Here is a 19598-nt window from a genome sequence, read left to right on the forward strand (position 1 = left end):
GTTTCAGACCCGATACAGTGGGCTAAAAACCAGTCATTGTCTCACTACACCCTGACCCTAGAGATTCGAATTAAGCGACCAGGGGAAGCGACCCAAGATGCAACAACCAGCATTATTGTCAGTGGCCAACCTGCCAGTGGTGACAATGGCGGACATTGTAAGTTAATCCATGCCTTATGGTATTACAGTCTCCATGCGAACTCGGTTTATCCGTCCTCATTGCAGAAAACGTCATTTCTTGAAACATATGAAGTCTGTGTCTACGTCTCTGCCTGGAGTCCTGGCTACCAGTTTCGCCAGGCAAGCATTGATTCTGGGCTAAATGTAGCGGTTCAGGCAATAGTAAAAAAAAACATCGCCCCAAGGTGCAGAGGGAATATGGGGCACCCCAGGATTACGTTAAAGTGACCTCTATTAACCAATACAATACCACAGCTGACGGCACCAACGGAAACCTCTATCGTCAATGGCTGAAGGAATCCGCTCACCAGGTCGCTGCAAACAGCACCTGTGTAATATGCCATGACCGGTCTAATCTAACCCCCTATGTAATGCCTACTAGACACGTGGACGAGTGTGACAAGTCCCCATATAATGATACATATTTATGTCCTGCACTTTGCCTGTTGGGTTCAGCAGCCAGAACACATGGGCCGAAATGGATGGGCAACATAAGTAGATCCTGTGCGTATCAGCCAGTAGCCTCGCCAATCCCTACAGATATGACTGTTCAAATGCGGCCTAACCAGAAGTTTCCACTACGTATTAAGTCAAGGGGATCAATGCATGTCGGATTTATTCCTAAAACTGCCTGCAGGGATATATTAGATGCTCATCACCCTATAGTGAATGTGCACCCATGTTGTAATACAACAGAATATGGATGTGAGAAGTCCATTCCAGAACTAATGACCGTCTCTAGTCTAAGATGTGGCACATTGCCGCTGGCAGACATCCTTTGGTACCGTGGAGAGAGCACAGCGCTCCAGACCCTTCCCCGAATGTGGCATGGACTGTGTGCTCCAGTTGTGCTGGAAGGATGTCTCACAGTGGTGGCCTTAAATGATTCCCTCCTAGACCACCTTTTCACTCAAGCACACACCCGTGCCTCATGATCTAGACGTGACGTCTCACAATACCTACAGCCCAGTAACGCCTCCGTGCTTCCTGCCTGGTCGGCAGACCCTGATATTTACATTGACTGGAAAGGAGAGCCTGTGGGTGTTCCAGAGGAACATAGAGCCCTATCCGACACGACCTCGACAGCATGGGCTATCCTGTTGCCTCATGTGAAAATACGCAGGAATATACAGTGGCTAAACTATATATGGTATAATCAACAGCGTTTCATTAATCACACAATTGCTGCCTTATGACTCATAACAGAACAGTTACATGCCACGACATTGATGACTCTAGAAAACCGCTTTGCCATAGATCAAATGCACGGGCCAGATCAGGGAGTATGTGAGCTGATCGGTGCATTGGCATGTTTCTTCTAGTGGTCCTGCTGGCCATTGGCTTTATCATATGCTGTGGGATTCCTCTTCTACGTGCCCTGATCGACAAAACATTCCACTCCGTTTTTGGACAATATATGCAAATGCAGATGATGGAACTGGATCCAGACTCATTTCCACTGCTGGACAAGAACAATAATGATTCGGACTGGAACTACTTGCGCATATACAGGACTATAACATATTGGTGTGTGTCCTTGTTTGTCTGTGTCCCCTGCGTGTGTATATCTTTCATAAGTGTTGTGTACAGATGTATGGAGTGTCTCCCAGGCCGGCGTTCCCAGCACCAGCCAGCAGAACAACATCAGACGTGTGCCTGCCTTTACCCTGATTCTGATGGCCTGGCATATCGCTTTCTTAGACATACTAAAGCCCCATACCTGATCTTCTGCTTTTCGTGTAGAAGGTTAGCTTTGTTGCAGGCCATGTAGAACCCGCGGAGCGACCAGAGAAAAGTCCAGCGACCTCTCACCTGTGCCTGGTTAGAGGCGAGCCCACGGGGTGTCGCTTGTCGCCTTGATGATGCTCCTGGTTACTGCTACACGTGCATCCAACTGGACATCGAGGTGGACCAGTCTGACTTCATCTGGAGGGACTTCAACCTGGGTGTTCAACCTTTTGCAGGTACACACATATAAGGTACATCGTTGCATTTGTCCCGTAACTTGAGCTTTCCACGCTTATCACTAAAAAAGACATTTAGGGATTCCTACGCGTGGGCCGTCGCATTAAGGCCCCCTTGCCACGGTGAATTCAAACCATGCATCGCAATTATTATTGGTGGTGGTCGTAGGGACGGCTAGTTCTCATGCCATTCAACTGTTCTTTGTTTGTTTTGTCGTATGTTTATATGTTTATGCTGTACGTTTCGGTGACCCTGGTGACACTGATTTCACTGTCACGCTATGTGGGCAGAGTGAGAATTTTTCCTCAATTCTGGCGTCTGGAGGGTTTTTTGCTTACTCCTGGCTCACCTTCTGAGAAAGAGCATGTGTGAATTGTGGTCATTGTAGTGGAGTAATGTTCTGTTTTATGTTATTATGTTTGTTATGTTTTAGGTATTATGGATTTTTGTTTTAGTTGTGGGGGAGTAATGTTCTGTTTTATCTTTGTTATGTTTTAGTTTCCGGTTGTTTGTCTAGTATTGAGTTGGGGTAGAGGTTGTCGTGATTAGATAGATATATGGGTTAGTGGAAATGACAAGGTAGTCCAGAACACTGCAACATAATATTTGCTGAGACTTTACAGTCTCACAGGGGGGAGTAATGTTGTGAAAAATGAACACATTTGTAATAACGAATACAACATTATTATGTAGAATGAAGAAGACCTTGGTTCCAAGACCTTAGCTCATAAATTGTTATGTAGAATGAAAAAGACCTTGGTTCCCAGACCCAGGTCCTGGGATCTAAGGGGAGAAAAATCCATAAATGGGCATATGGTTCCCAGACCTTAGCTCATAAATTGTTATGTAGAATGAAGAAGACCTTGGTTCCAAAACCCAGGTCCTGGGATCTAAGGGGAGTAAAATCCATAAATGTGCATATGGGTAAAAGGTGCTGGGAAATAAGGGGAAATTAGTGAACAGGATGTTAGTGTATTTAGAAAACATAGGAGGTGATGCCGGTAAATAAGGTCCCAGATAGCAATTATGTTTGGGCCACATGTGGGTATTATCTGGTACATATGGCCAAGATGTGGCGTGGCTATTCAGATATGGGTCAAATTGTGGCCATATTTGTTTTGCCATAACTTTAAAATCTGTGGGAAATGCTATCTTGGTTCACAACACATTTTGAGGTATATGGCCCAGATAACAACGAACACATGAGAATCATGTGTGGTTGAGCTATGGCACACAGTGAGAAACACGGACTTGTGGTAAACCTTTGGCTTATACGTGGAAAAACACAGGAATCCTGAAATCAAGTGCAGCAGACATCCTCCGTCCCACACCTCCGGTTGCTATGCATCTTCCCTCTTATTGGTGGAGTGAGACAACGGTGCGAATGTGACTGAGACTCGGGCAGTGGGCAGCATTTCTGTTTTCCTCACGACTGTGTAAGCTACGTTCAGGTAAGTGATTGACACTTTACAGTCATATAATTGAAATATGCAGCATTATGTGTCAATATTGCATGTTATTAAGCATTTAGTTATTAGTTTAATTTTCCTCAGTTTAACAATACAGTTTAATGTATGCTAGGGCTCCACTGGTTTGGCGTTTTAAATTCCGATGTTTTTGGCTATAAATCAACAGTAATTAAGTAAAGTTGGCCGCATATTCACAGATTAGAGTTTACCAAGTCAATAACTCCTGAGCTAAACGCTGTTACTACACAAATAACACCTCTTTTCTATCGTAGTAATGTAGAGAGGCAGCTACAACCCAATTTTCCTCAAAATCAGCTTTCCTCCATGGTGGACAAAATACATTTCTCTATGTGCGAACCAAGGGACCGTCTGCAAAGTGCAAAACCCGAAAAGCGATTACTAAAAACAGTCAACTAGGGAGAAATGTCTTTTTGTATAATTTTTATGTTTTTTTTTATATGAAAATATTTCCCCCAAGTAAGTGTTGTAGTATAACTATCAGGACATCAGTGATGTGTGAGCTGAATTTGGTGACAGTACAGTATTCGCTTTTCGGGATTTGCACTTTGCAGACGGTCCCTTGGAATCTGTCATGCACTGAAAGTCATGCATGTCTTTTTTAAAGCAGAATACATCCAGTGTAAATTTTAACCAGTTGGTGAAAAAGTATTCTAAAAATATATTCTAAAAACAAAATCTAAATAATTTGTCATAAGAAAATATGGTATTATTATGGCCCACATATTGAAAAATACAATTTGCAATTCCTTTCGAAAATATACTGGAAAAATTGTTTTTTGGTCAATCAGAGGTGGTTAATTATTGCAATTAAATTTTTATAAAATTTATATTAAATGATTTTTTCCCCATTATCCTCCAGCTCTACCTTCCAGGTTGTATTGCTGCTAGCATTATTTAAATTCATCTTTATTGCAGAGACCAAGAGGTGGGTAGGAGGGAGCGAATGAAGAAACACGAGGCCCAACAAGACACTGCCGACCCTCATTAGGCACATCAAAACTCAATTTCTCAATTTAAGTTCTCTGTACAAGTTAATCTGTTTTTTTGTGTGTTTTTTTTTTCTGTGATTTTTATTACTCTGAGTTGAATACATTCTTAAATGTATTCTTATGTTTACTCTTAAAGCTGTAATTATTTAAACACTTGTTTTGAAGTAAATTGTTTTAAGTACATCTGTTGTTGAGTGTTTTATTTACCTTTAAGTTAATAAGACTTTTACATGTGTGGCACATATGGGCTTTTAGATTTTAACAGAACTCAACCATACTAAAATTGCATATAAGGCTCATAATTGGGCCACATTAAATTGTATTATTTGTCTCATGTTTGGTGGAGTTAAGACACTCCTTTGGTTAAGTTCTTTGAAAGAAGAGGTGTGCCATATTTGGGCCACATAAAAGTACATTTGGCTCATGCTTGGTGGATTTATGGCACTGCTTTGGTGCAGTTTTGTCAAAGAAGATGTGTGCCATATTTGGGCCACATAAAATTACATTTGGTTCATGCTTGGTGGACTTATGGCCCTGCTTTGGTTCAGTTTTGGCAAAGAAGAGGTGTGCCATATTTGGGCCAAATAAATTACATTTGGCTCATGCTTGGTAAACTTATGGCACTGCTTTGGTTCAGTTTTGGCAAAGGAGATGTGGGCCATATCTGGGCCAACAAACACAAACTAATCTGGGCCACAGCTCAGCTGTTTATCTGGCCCAAATCTGGGCCAAGGGAAATTTGCTGACTGGGGTGATATGAGGAAGGTCACCAGGTGGAACTTCACCGTGGGACTCTAAGAAATACTGGGAAACAAAGAGGAGGCATCTAGGAGCACCAGGGTATATATTGAGGATTGGCATGGTAAGTTGGTGGCATCTCTGGAAGATTGTCCATAGTGAGTGATTGCGTGAGTGAATGAGACTGTGTGTGGGGGGTGGGTAAAAACTTTACTTTGCAAGAACGTCTTGAGAGTTTTGTTTTTGATTGCATGACGATGCTCTTTTTGGGTTTTTCATTTGTTACTTTCAACTTGGCAATTTATCTTAGAGAATTGTTGGCTGATTGACCACAATAAAGAAGTTTGCTCATTCTCATCCAGGTCTGAGGAGTTTTCTCAGTGTTTTCTTTGAAGTAATTATAAAGCTATCAGTTAAGTCTAACTAAAACAGTCTTTATTAACCAAAGTCTAAGTGTGGAGTTCATCCTGCGATTTGTCCACTTGGAGGTGGGCTCTAAGTTCCGACAGGCAGATGCCTCACAACCCCCGACACATCGCAGCCAGACCATGTCTCAAAAAGCAGCATTTGGGAGAGAGGGCAGGAATGATCCTTAAACACGGGCCTGCAACAACCCCCAATGGAACAGAATTGAGGCGACGTCCTCCACCGAAAACCAGGAAGTGAAGTTTCCCCACCGGAACAGGTGCAGGGTGATGCCGCAGAACACTGAGGGAAAAAAGGGCTTGTGACAAAACCGAGCTTGTGACATCCTCCAAAAACAGCAGATGTCTGAAATATTGTATAGTATGTGTGTAATGGCTGAGATATTGTACAATATGTGAAAAAACAGCTGAAATGGATGCAGCAATGTCACTGAAAAAGGAAAAAGTCCAGGGGAAAATAGGCAGACTGGAAGAACCTTTTGATCTAAGAAAAAAAAAAAAGATACACTCCCAATATAAGCCGGTCCAGGCTGAAAGCTATCATTCTGTCACACCCGGGAGGAGGAAGACAGACCCAGATACAGGATAGCTTCAAATAAACAGGATTTTAATAAATAATATACGTAGAACAGGAACATAGACGAAACTAATCAAAGGACGTGGAAGAACAATACACACTGACGATGATTCATGAATTATCATTCAAATATTAATCAATGTAAAGTCACTGTTCTGTAATATAAATGTATTACTTTACTATTTATTACTGTAAATGTTACCAACATGTTTAGTCCCAGTTGCTTTCTCATTCTTGAGAAGCATCACTCACAAATATAACCTGACCATTACACAGCAGTCATGGACAAATGCACAGAATTACTGCATTATGATGTACACTGACCTGGCAACAGTCATTAGTGACACTGATTGACTAAGATTGAAGACAGAAGCATTTAGAGCTGGTGTTGTTCTTTATACCAACTGTTCCCCTGGACAGCCTAACAATGCTGCACTGGTAGAAACTTGTGATTTGATAGCTGCTTTTGATAAATGTTTCCCTTTTGTGGAAGTCAGGACATTAAATACAGTCTGTCTGTCAAGAATACACATCAGCACCATTTTCAGTTTTGAGCAATAAAAACTATCCACAATGTGGAAGCAGAGTACGAAGAAAACAACAAATTGTTTGTCTGTGGACTTTGAACACCCAAATTGTTTTCAACACTGTATGTTTGCAAACTCTGCAACCTCTGTAACTAGGAGGCACCATTTTAGGGCAGTGAGATAAAATTGAGGTACCAGATGAAAAATATAGAGGCATCTTAATCATAATGATTTCAAAATGGTGGATGTACAAAGGAGCTCCAGAGTATTGTAATTATAAAGGAAGATCTACATGATGTGTTAAAGGTTAGAAACAGGTCAGAATTGTTACACTTTACAGTGGACTTTACTTTTTGTCATGAAAATGTATTCAAATAGCTTTGTCAAAGGGCTTTGTCTATGTTGGACTTGCATGTAAATAAGCCTCCGCAATGGAGGAACTATAAAAACAAAATGTGTCATTATGTAGGTTACAATTAAATGAAAATGTTCTTATATACTGTACTTTTGAATATTGCTATTGATTAAAACTTGGATAATCCAGGGATACAAAGCAGCAGCTCTGTGCTCTTTGTTGTTTTTTTTGTTTTGTTTTGTTTTTTTTTTTTACTTTAATATCACCTTTGAACAAGAAACCTACAAACTGTTGTCAGTCACAAGAAACAGTCACAACTGTTTCTGGTATCAGAGTGGAAATGTTTAATGCAGTGATCATGGTTGCATAGAACACTATATAGATCCATATGAGGGAGTGTCTGCAAGACTTAATGGCCAACATCTCTGTTCCTTACCTGAATGAAATAGGTGTTCAGTAAATCCTTTTGTAGAGCATTTGCAATTAAATTACCTATATGTCTAAACATTTCTCATTTTTTGGCTTACCACCAGTCCTTCACAGTACCCTGTAATACTGTAGTGATGCTACTATTTCAGTCAATAACAGGAAGAATGGCTAGTCACTGTTCTTTAACAGGTGGCTGATATGGAGCTGCTGAGGTATTTTTGTAGATATATAACTGAGTGTGACTTTGCTAGACATTGTAGGTTTAGTTTCTGACCTTAGAAACTGGTGGAGGAACAAATAATCTTTGAGGAGCATGTATTGCGGCTGCACTAAAAAGAATAACACTTATTAACTTGTCAATATGGGCATCACCTTAGAAAGAGTTCAAGTTTTTCTCTTGGATTTGTTTACACTCCCATTCTATGTTAATTAGTTTTTTTTTTTACTCTCCTACTATTTGCATGTAAAATATTTGCTCTCCTTCCTGGCATTTCAAGGCTGCCAAGATTGGTTTTATTTTTATTCTTAATTCCATTTCTTATTATGCTTGAATTCCAGACAGAAATTTCACAGTAAAAAGCATTTCACTGCTGTCATTTGGAATACATACATGTTCAACAAGCCTTCAGACTGCAGTATACAACTAAAAAATAACAATCGTGCTTTACTTAGGAAAATAAGTATTATCTAAGGCCAGCATGTCACAGGTTTAAATGACCCATAAAGAGTTTCTTATTATACAGCTGTGAACAGCTTTGCTCCTCTGCGGAGGCCCATCCGACTTACTAATCCAATTATGTCTGCTATGGTATTGTCTGCATTTGCCATTACCCCCACAGATCCCATGGAGTACATCTAGGTCCACCATGAAATCAGATCCTGTCCAGGAGTGGCGGTAATAAAGTACATTACCGGGTCCCTGAAGCCCACCGTCAGGCCATAGAAGTAGAAGTAGGTTGGATGCAGTGTTGTAATGTAATGGAGTACAACTACTTTGTTACTGTACTTAAGTAGAAATTTCACGTATCTGTACTTTACTTCGTTATTTAAATTTGTCAACTTTCACTTTTACTCCACTATATTTCCTAGACAAAATGTATACTTTTACTCCCATATATTTCCACTAAGCATCTTTGTTATCAGAAGAAATGTGTGCGACTGCAATAAGGGAGGTTTGGCGAATCACTGCTCCGAGATTGCATTACACTCTGCACACTCTATTTCAGCGTAATATTGCCAAAGGAGGAGGAAGCGCAACTGAAACCGCCATGGAAGCACCTACTGGAAGCACCTACCACCTTACTGTAGACGACCACCGCAACGATAGTGGGGAACTCGCTGAACAGGGTGATGAAGATAATGTTATACACCCATGGCCATATTTACAAGAAATGTTTCTGTACATTGGAATGAAAGATTCTTGAACATTAAATCATACCTGTAGTCTAAAAATCTGAATGCTGCTGTTTCTTCACTAGCCCTGGTGTAGATCATCTCTGCTTGTAACTTTCTAAAAATCTCACTTGTTACTCACCTGAAGTTAAGTGATATTGTGACACATGTGACACAGACTGATTTCCATTTTACTTTAACATTCACACAGACTCCAGACCTCTTATTTCAACAAAACCAAATTCTGCCCCATTTTTCTCAGATTTCAGCACAGCCTGGATGTGAAGGAGTTCCTTGGGTTCCTTTATTGTTGTATAGCCATGTATAGCCAATAATTATATCCAACATTCACATGTACAATATTATCATGGCTGCTTTATAAAATCATCACTGTCTCTTCTTGGTAACTTGAAGGCTGCATTTTTGGTGAGATAAAACCGAACAAATTGGGAAACCAGATGAAAAACATAGAGGCAACTTAATCATAATGATTTCTGTCACCGACGCGGGATAAAAACGGATCCAAATGCAGGACAGCTAAACGAAAACAGTTATTTATTAACTTGTCCTATTTATTATTGTTGTCCTATGTAGCTCTGTGTCTCTAAGAAGCACTAGGCTCCTGGAGGAACATGGTTTTATTTCACTATATTTCACACATTCTGTGGACTTTAACCAGCTTGCTGACATCTTCTCCTCCAATCCCACCTCGTCCTCTATGAGATCAAATGCCACAGGGATGGTAATTAGGCATCAGCGATATAGGGTCTTGGAATCCTGGCAGCATCCAAAATGGGATGGCATAATTGAGGAGTTTTCCAACCCATGTTCCAGTGCCACTGTAGTTGTGCCAAAACCAGATGATGCCCAAATTAATTATGCTATCCCTTCCCCTTAGTGGATTATCTGGTGGGGCACCTTGGGAGAGATAGATTCATATTAATAATAGAACTAACCAAAGGTATTTGGCTAGTTCTATTATGGATGGATGGATGGATGGATGGATGGATAGATAGACAGATAAATAGATAGATTGTGGAGGCCTCAGAAGAACATCGGTAAAAGTCATAAATATGGAAATGTAAGAGTCACCAGCACACAAGAATACTGTATCAAAATCACTTGTATGATAAAGTTAAACAACACTTTGCTTAATATTTTGAGTTCTTCTGTTTACACACCATGGAGCTTGAGTAACTTGAGTAACTTGCTTGTGGGTGAGGATGAGAAGGAAGGCTTTTGAGTAGGCTGAGTAATCAATGTAGAAGAATGTGTAGAACATTACTCTCCAAATCCTGGAAATGGGCCTATAACTTGAAAGATAATGGAAAATTTAGGTAACAAGGAATATAGTCAAGTCAAGTCAAGAAGCTTTTATTGTCATTTCAACCATATATAACTGTTGCAGTACATAGCAAATTGAGACAACGTTTCTCCAGGATCAGGGTGCTACATAAAACAAAGACAGGGCTAAGGACATGTAAGTAGTCTTAGCCACATAAAGTCCAACTGTGCAACCTGGTGCAAACAGTGCAGGACAAGACAAACAAGACACACAGGAGTGCAGGACAAAAGACAGTGTAGACAAAATGTTACAAGACAATACAAAAAGTACAAAAAATACAATACACAAAAGACAATAAACAGTAAACAGAGACAGTGCTGACCGACCAGTGTAAAATCTGTATGTGAATACTGAATGTCCAAACAACACAATTTCTTAGCAGCAGGTCCTCGGGATAATATATAGAATTGTGCAAAAAAAAAAAAAAGAAGACTGAAATATTGTATAGTACTTTATGTGCAAAATGGATGAGATATTGTACAATATGTGCAAAAATGGCTAAAATGTTGGACAGTTTGTGCAAAACAGCAGAAAAGTGTGCAAAGCAGCATGTAAACAGTTTGATTTACTGTAAGCAGCATGGAAACAGTTTGTTGTGTCAGTGTGTGTGTGTTTTGTGAGGATCTGTGCAGTCCATACGGATGATGTTTGTGTATGTTGTGCTCAGTACAGTTCAGTTCAGTTATTGAGAAGTCTGATGGCTTGTGGGAAGAAACTGTTACACAGTCTGGTTGTGAGGGCCCGAATGCTTCGGTACCTTCTTCCAGAAGGCAGGAGGGTGAAGAGTGTGTGGGAGGGGTGTGTGGGGTCATCCACAATGCTGCAGCGTTTTGCGATCCGAGATCGTACAGTTCCCAAACCAGACAGTGATGCAGCTGCTCAGGATGCTCTCAATGGTCCCTCTGTGGTCAGGATGGGGGAGGGAGATATGCCTTTCTCAGCGTTCATAGGAAGTAGAGACACTGCTGGGCTTTCTCGGTGATGGCGCTGGTGTTGAGTGACCAGGTGAGGTTCTCCGCTAGATAAAAACCAAGAAATTTGGTGCTCTTGACGATCTCCACAGATGATCCGTCGATGTTCGGCGGAGAGTGGTCGCTCTGTGCTCTACAACCACAACCATCTCTTTAGTTTTATCCACATTCAGAGAAAGGTTGTTGGCTCTACACCAGGCAGTTAGTTGCACCTCCTCCCTGTATGCTGACTCGTCATTCTTGTTGATGAGACCAACCACGGTCGTAGCATCAGATAACTTGATAATATGAATCGATCTGTGCATTGCTGCACAGTCGTGAGTCAGCAAGGTGAACAGCAGTGGACTGAGCACACAGGAAATGCTGTGCCCGATCCGGACTGACTGAGGTCTCCCAGTCAGGAAGTCCAGGATCCAGTTGCAGAGGGAGGTGTTTAGTCCCAGCAGGCTCAGCTTCTCAATCAGGTGCTGTGGGATGATTATACTGAATGCTGAACTAAAGTCTATGAACAGCATTCGTACATAAGTATCTTTATTGTCCAGGTAGGTGAGGGTTGTGGCAATGGCATCGGCTGTGGAGTGGTTTGGACAATATGCGAACTGTAGGGGGTCCAGTGAGGGTGGTAACTGGGTCTTGATGTGCCTCATGACGAGCTTCTCGCAGCACTTCATACTGTATGTGTAAATCTGTAGATGTACTAGTTACAGTTTTCTTAACACAGACTTACTCCTACAAAACACAATTGCCCAATTTGATAATTTTCCTCTCAAAAACACATTTTGTTAAATATGTACTAACTCTCCATTTCAAAACAGAACACATCTTTCTCTGCACACACTAACTTTACCAAAACACTGGAAATCTGACTCAAAATGAAATTATTCTGTCAAAGAATAACACTTGTTTTCACTTCACAAGGTATATGCAGTCAATCAAAGTCCATCAGGTTTCAAAATACTGGCTATTGTTGACATTAAAAAAACTGCATAGACTTTTATGTTTCAGGTAACATGCAATCCACCTTTTACACAAAATGTCTTAGATGGGAACTGAATGTCCACATGTACAGTAATGTTCACATTCAAACGCATTCCAGTAAAAAGCAAATCAGTTATTTTTTTCTTTACTGTTTATTAAAGGAGGTACAGTAGAAACACAATATAATAAACCAGAAAAAGTTTTAAAGTATTGCTTACAGTGAACAAAATATCATATATAAGAGCATTATGAAAAACAAAAAACAAAACAAAAAACAAAACAGCAAAAATCCCAAATAAGATTAAAGTTAATTAAAAAGTTAAAATTAATGTATCTAATCCCTGCGATCTTCAGGGTTATGCCACATGTTTTCATCAACATCACATCTGATTTCATCCAAGGTGATGCACCTGGGATAAAACCGCTTGGTTTGTCGGATCTACCCTTGGCAATCTTGAACTGTGATGTCCCTGCAGCCAGCATCCATGGCTTCAAGGAGGCACATCTGGTCATGTGGCTGATGGTCATAAACCTTCCACCACAATGCAGAAAAGAACTCCTCTATGGGGTTGAGGAAATGTGAATAGGGTGGAAAGAAGAGACTTACCAGTCTTGGGTGGACTTCAAACCATGCTGTTATAGCTTGCGAATGATGGAAAGCAACATTGTCCCAGGTAATTACAAAGGTCCTCATATTTTCACCCTCCTGATCCTGCTCTGGTACCAGGCGCTGGTGGAGATCATTGAGAAAGGTAAGGAGGCGCTCGGTATTATAGGGTCCAACCTGACATCTGTGAAGGAGTAGTCCTGCACTTGCCATTGCTGCACACGGTAATGTTTGCCCCTCTCTGTCCTGGCACATCAACTGTGGTCCTTTTTCCAATTATATTTCGTCCATGTCGACACATTTTGGATAGATTGAATCCTGCCTCATCCATGTAAAAGAATTCATGAGGGGCCTGGTTGGCCTTCAATTCCATAACTCTCTGAAACCAAGTTTGTGTATATCATGTCATTACTGTATACCATACTGTACTGTAACCTATTACTGTGTAGTTTACCTACTTGCAAAGTGCAAAGCTTATAGAACTGGACATTGAATAGAATATACACTATACCTGGACATATTGTTGTCGTAGCTTCTTGACTCTCTCACTGTTCCTCTCAAAGGGAACAGTGTAGATCATCTTCATCCGCACTCTGTGTTTGGACAATGTCCTTGTAATGGTTGTTTGGCTGATGCTTTCTATATTGCCAAATATCTCATGGTCCTCCAGAATTCTAGTTTTAATTTCATGCAGTTTTATTGCATTATTTGCAACAACCATTTCTACAATGGCAAGCTCTTGATCATTATTGAGGAGCTATCCTCTTCCCCCAGAGTGTGAAAGACGTTGCATTCTTAATAGGGGAAAAAATCAACGTATGCATTATTGACATGTCAAGTGAGAATAGAAACAATCCATGTAAAATGCACCTCTCCCTGGAGCTGGTCTTCTCCCTGGGCCCCTTGCTCTTCCTCTTCCACGTCCAGACATTACAGTGTTTGTCTTTTTCTGTTTCTGTTTCCAAAAACATCACTCCTCAAAGTCCTCATTTTCTAGTAATAGAAAAAATAACCCCTGCCACTGAGTCTAAGCCAGACTGGAATCAGCTGTGGTTGGCCCAATTCACCCAACATAAATCAGCTGTGTGTTAATTATTCAATTGTTTGTTTATTATCAGCTGAGATATATTGTTTTTGAACTGATATCTTTGCAGAAGCAGAGGTTTTTATACTGTATCTAAGAATTGGAATATTGTTTTTGCTATTGTGGGATGTGAGTTAACATTCGTGAATACTACAAAAACAATCCATAATTTTGTTGGGAGGTATAGCTTGTCCTTTAGAGCGTGTCCTGGTCCTGCTGGGACCTATGAGGGCGTTTATATATTTTGAATATTTGTTGTCTCACTCTGTTCTGACCTTGTGGTGTCATTTGTTTATGACCAATTCTTATGATCATCGTATTCTTTGCTTTGACCAAGAAATGTCCTGAACACAGACACTCTGTGACAGTTAGTTTTCTGTAATTTCGATAATTCTTTTCCATTTTAAACACATCAACCCTCCTGTAAACACATCAACCTTCACATCTGTTCTCTGCTTTTGGTTTTTATAGACAACACCAAATACTATACCTTTGTTTTGTATCAATGCTCTCAGTCTGTCTCAGTAAAGAGTTTTGCTGTTCAGTCACCGCCTCTGTCTGGTTCATATGATACTGTTTTCCCTGATATCAGCTCAGAATTAGCGGCAGTGTAAATCAGAGTTCTTCTCTAAATACAAGTAAAAAAATAAATTCTACCATCAGTGTTTGATTAATGTTTAAAACCAGATTTCATGCTGCAGTCTACAAATATAACAACAGAGAGCTCTGTTTTCATAGGGAAAGCAGTTTTACATAAAACCACACACACACACACACACACACACACACACACACACACACACACACACACACACACACACACACACACCTGCTTCCCAAACAGATGAACAAGTAAGAGGATCTTCATGATCTATAATGTTTGGATCTGTAGCTCCTCCACTTCAGCACGTCTGTTTGTGTTAATGATTCTTGATGACATGAGGGCAGTGATGATGTATAATGATGATGATGATATGATGATGAAGATGATGTGTTTTAAGAATCAATATAAATCTCATGGAATTAATAATAACAGACCATAATAAATGTTAATCTATGATTGTTGCAAAAACAAACATTCTATTTTTAAATTGTTTATTGATAATATTAATGTATAACCCTATAGCCCATAAGTACAGATATAGTAATAGAAGACAACAAAATAAGTAAATATATCTAAATAGAGAGAAGAATAAAAGGACAGTAATAGTGTCAAGGTCATTATATCTGACTGTTCTAAGTACACACAGTTGTATTTACAGGTTCTGTTACATTCTCTCTCTTCTATATAGGATTTATTCTTTACTACGACACACTGATGTATTAAACCCAGTATATGAACAGACCCTCTTTTACTTTCCCCTTATTTCTGTGTTCAGTGGCAGCTTGCAGCAAAAGCTGAACATATTAAATAATAATTATTTGAAAAAACATTAAAACTAATGTTAAATTTAAGATGAAGTCAAAGTGGTTGTGTCACAAACTGAGCAATAAACTGAGATGTTTGTTCTTCTACTTCTAATTAATCTTGTTCTCTACCGCCCCCTACTGATTAAAGCTTAAATATTGAAGGTTAAATACGTTTCAGTCAGTTTACAATCTGCTGGACTTGAAGGTGAACATTTAGATGTTACAGATCATCTTTTTTCTTCTTGAAGATGTTTCCATCTGGCTGCACCCTCCAGGTCACTGTGGTGTTCATGCCATATTCTTTCAGTTTCTTCTTCATCTGATGAGCAGAATTAGGATTTATTCATTTAAATTAAAAAGAAAAAAGTTTTCACCCATAAAAGAGGAATTAATAAAAGGAGTGAATGACAGAAATATGAACAGATGAGCAGTGATAACATTGATGTTAAAACACAAACTTTCTCCAAATTTCAAAGACGTCCTGAGACTCACCTGCTCTAAAATGGATGACTGAACAGCAGGATCAAACACACTGCCATCAGACTTCACCTGCAGTCTCACTATCCGATTCGTCATGTAAACTGTGAAATATACAAACACACACACACACAAACACACACACACACACACACACACACACACACACACACACACACACACACACACACACACACACACACACACACACACACAGAGTAGTTGAATTTCCTTTCCTAAAAGTCTAATTTGAACGGCCTCCACATTCTTCTCCTTGTACTGTCAGTTACTCCTGAATTAAATAAATAATACATTTTACATTTTTTATCGGATAAGCGGTAGAAAATGAATGAGTGAGAGAGAGTACATTTATTTATTTATTTTTGTTATTAATTAAAATAAGTGTATTGAATAAAATAATTCTTTGAGTAATTCATTTGCTATCAAGAATATTAATAGCAAAAGCCAAGAAAAACACAAGACTCACTGGAATGACAGAAAAAAGGATACGGGTAGGTGCAGGTTGCATCATAGAACAATCCGTTATTAACCACTGCACAGTCCTCATTGCCATAATCATTACTAGGGTATCCAGGAGCCCATGGTAGGTTTGAAGCGATGGTTCCATCTGACCACTTCCATGTGTCTCTGTAGAGCCCAATCCAGGAATCACCCTGGATGTTCCTCACCTGCGCTAACATGTTTTGATCTGAACTGTTAAGAGCGCTGGCCAAATCTGTGTGATGTTCTCTACAGTAAGCCTGAGCTTGAGGCCAGGACAGAGGTGTAGTGATGCCAATAAACCGGGCAGCACCACTGAAATTAGCTGTGGGGAAAAGATAAATGTCATGTCTCAGTCATCTGTCTGTACAGGAAACATGACACCAAAATACAACCAAAATGTGAAAAACCAGTATCATTATATTCACTCACCATTATAGCAGATGAAGGGTCTTAGTAATGTACATGGAATATCCCTCCATCCAGTACCAGTACTTATGATACCACATTCTTCTTTTCCACCGAGATTATTAGGCTGTCCAGGGTACCAGCAGGTATAAGTGACATTCTTCAGTGGGAGGTCGTTTAAGGACCAGCGCCAGCTATTGATATCATTGTATAATCCGACCAAGGCATATGTTGCCAGATTTTTGTCTGCTGTTTCCTTCTTCAATCTTAGCCAATCAGTATCACTTATGACTGTTGCCAGATCATCGTATATCACCCTGCAGTAATTCTGTGCAACAGGCCATGTCGCCCCTGTCATTATCAGGTCATATTTGTGAAGGACGGTTTGCAGGATAGCAACTGGGACCAGTCCTGTTGGTGACATTTTATTTTTTCAACACAAAGTAAAACTATTTGACTAATTATAAAATAATTAAATATAATAAAATTAAAAAAAAATAAAAAATAATATTTATTTATTAAATGATAATAATGACAGGTATATACTTAACTCTTTGATATATGTTTATATTGACTTGTTTAATTCTCATTAAATTCTTCAAATAAAAAAATGGAAACTCCACACGTTTGTAAAATTATAATAAGATTTAAATATATAATATTTATACATCTAATATTAATTTGTGTAATATTAATTATTATCAGGGTTTGAAATTAACACTGGGTAAAAATCAGCTGTAGCATGCTGTCAAATCACTAGTCAATTTGTCGGCTTACTTTTCATAAATTATATTCACTCATTCATTTCTTGGGGAAGTTCATGTAAGTCAAATCTGTGCAAATACTGAACTCGTGAGTCATCATGAAATATTAAATACTGATTTGCCCATGTAAAAGGACGAGGATGAAAGAAGAAGAGGAGATGGAAGGATGAGGGTTTTTTTCTAAGGTTAGTAGAAGTTATGGCCGGTAACTTAAACATTTAGTAGCCAAATTGGCTGTTGAGTGAAAACGGTCATTTCAAACCCTGATAATAATTTCATAAATTATGCCATTAGTGGTTTATAAAAATAATCTCACCAGTGAGAAGCAGAAGAAGAAAAAGATTCAGCTTCATGATGGACAGCTAGCTGATGGAAATAAAATCTCAATCTTAAATAAATAAATAAATAAATATAAATCTGTAAGTATCAAATACCAAGTGATTTATTTGTGCACCTTTGTAAATGATTATCTAATCAAGTTTACATCATCATCAGGTGTCAGGTTAGGGCCAAAAGCAGTGAGGGATTACAGCACACATCAACCACTGCACACATTCACACCACACACCAAGTCACATCATCACAAACACCTAAACCATGTCTCTGGACACTGAAGCACTAGTATTTAGTAGTAGTATTTTTATATCCAAGTAAAGCACTTGGACTTGGTCTAATGTTTATTGTCCATTGTCTGATCCATGCCATGTTAATGTTTATTCCATGTTTGTTTATTCTGTGCTCATGTTCCATAGACCTGGTGTTTATTCACTTGTTTCAGTCTAAACAACATTTACAAAACTGCCTGTTAATAAAGTATGTTCATGTAATATGTAATAATGTTTATCATCACATCCATTAAGACACTGTACAGACATCACACAATGAAAATTTGGTACCAAATGAAATTCAGTAAAAATTCAGTAATATTTCCTATATCAACATATAATATTTATTTACTTAACTTTCTACAATAGTTCTTCATTAATTAATCAATGTTAATAAATATGCTACATCTTGCTTACTTAATTAAACTCAATGTGCTACATAAATGTTATGTTTCTGTGAAATCTAACAATAAGAACATTAAATCATACCTGTAATATAAAAATCTGAAGGCTGCTGTTTCTTCAGTAGCTCTGTTTTAGATCTTCACTGCTTGTACACAACTCTCTAAAACCTTAGCTGGATACTTCATCTATTTTATCCCTGGAAAGACTCTGACATGTGATGCAGACTGATTTCCATCTTACTTTAACATTCACACAGACTCCAGAGTCCTTATTTCAATAAAACCAAATTCTGCCAAGATTATCCTCAGATTTCAGCACAAAAAATAAATGAAGGAGTTCATCAGGTTACTTTAGTGTTGAATAGCCATGTGATAATAATCAGATCTAACATTCAGCATGTACAATATGATCATAGCTGCTTTATAAAATAATCACTGTCTCTTCTTGCTAACTAGGAGGCAGCATTTTAGGGCAGTGAGATAAAATCCAACCCATTGGGAAACCAGGTGGGAATGTAGAGGCATCATAATGATTTAAAAATGATGGGTCTACAAAGGAGCTCCATAGTATTGTAATCCTAAAGGAAGACCTGATGTGTTAAAGGACAGAAGAAGGTCAGATCAGGATTCTTACACCTTTCCTTATTAGGAGAAGTGCACTATGAAGATTTGAATGTATTTTCTTAGCAAATAAAGAGTAGGACTGCTCCCCAGTGTGGGATTAATGTGAAAAACAAGTCTACAACTATAAAATAAGGAGCACTGCTTTCCATAGGAAAAGAAGTGTTATCTAAGACCAGCATTCGGTGTCAAGAATCTAAATGTCACAAAAAGAGTCTCTTGTTACACAGTTGTGGAAAATTGTTCAAATTAAACACTAGATTAAATTCAAATATAAGTGAAAAACTGTATACAGTATATTTACACATTTTCAGTAGTCAGAGTGCCAGAGCTGGGATTTGGAGTCATTACCTCTG

General features: G+C 39.0%; 1 protein-coding gene across 1 annotated transcript; it reads right to left on the reverse strand.

Moving 5' to 3' along the window:
- Nucleotides 1-16391: 16391 nt before the first annotated feature.
- On the reverse strand, nucleotides 16392-18786 carry LOC113643878 (C-type lectin 1-like). The gene is made up of 4 exons (XM_027148336.2): nucleotides 18707-18786; nucleotides 17929-18000; nucleotides 16873-17259; nucleotides 16392-16765 (listed from the first exon to the last, which is right to left on the reverse strand). The coding sequence occupies exons 2-4, from the start codon at nucleotides 17963-17965 to the stop codon at nucleotides 16392-16394; spliced, it is 798 nt and encodes a 265-aa protein (XP_027004137.2). The 5' UTR covers nucleotides 17966-18000; nucleotides 18707-18786.
- Between the last annotated feature and the right edge of the window lie 812 nt (nucleotides 18787-19598).

Source organism: Tachysurus fulvidraco, unplaced genomic scaffold, assembly GCF_022655615.1.
Source record: "Tachysurus fulvidraco isolate hzauxx_2018 unplaced genomic scaffold, HZAU_PFXX_2.0 HiC_scaffold_81_np12, whole genome shotgun sequence".
In the NCBI taxonomy this organism is placed as follows: Eukaryota; Metazoa; Chordata; class Actinopteri; order Siluriformes; family Bagridae; genus Tachysurus; species Tachysurus fulvidraco.

What these genes read in the sequence shown, in the direction of transcription:
- LOC113643878 (XM_027148336.2), bottom strand. Translation starts at nt 17,965, where the DNA reads ATGAAGCTGAATCTTTTTCTTCTTCTGCTTCTCACTG. An exon ending in TCTTCTTCTGCTTCTCACTG is followed by an intron (nt 17,260 to 17,928) that starts GTGAGATTATTT and finishes TGTCACCAACAG; the next exon opens with GACTGGTCCCAGTTGCTATC. An exon ending in ACCCTTCATCTGCTATAATG is followed by an intron (nt 16,766 to 16,872) that starts GTGAGTGAATAT and finishes TTTTCCCCACAG; the next exon opens with CTAATTTCAGTGGTGCTGCC.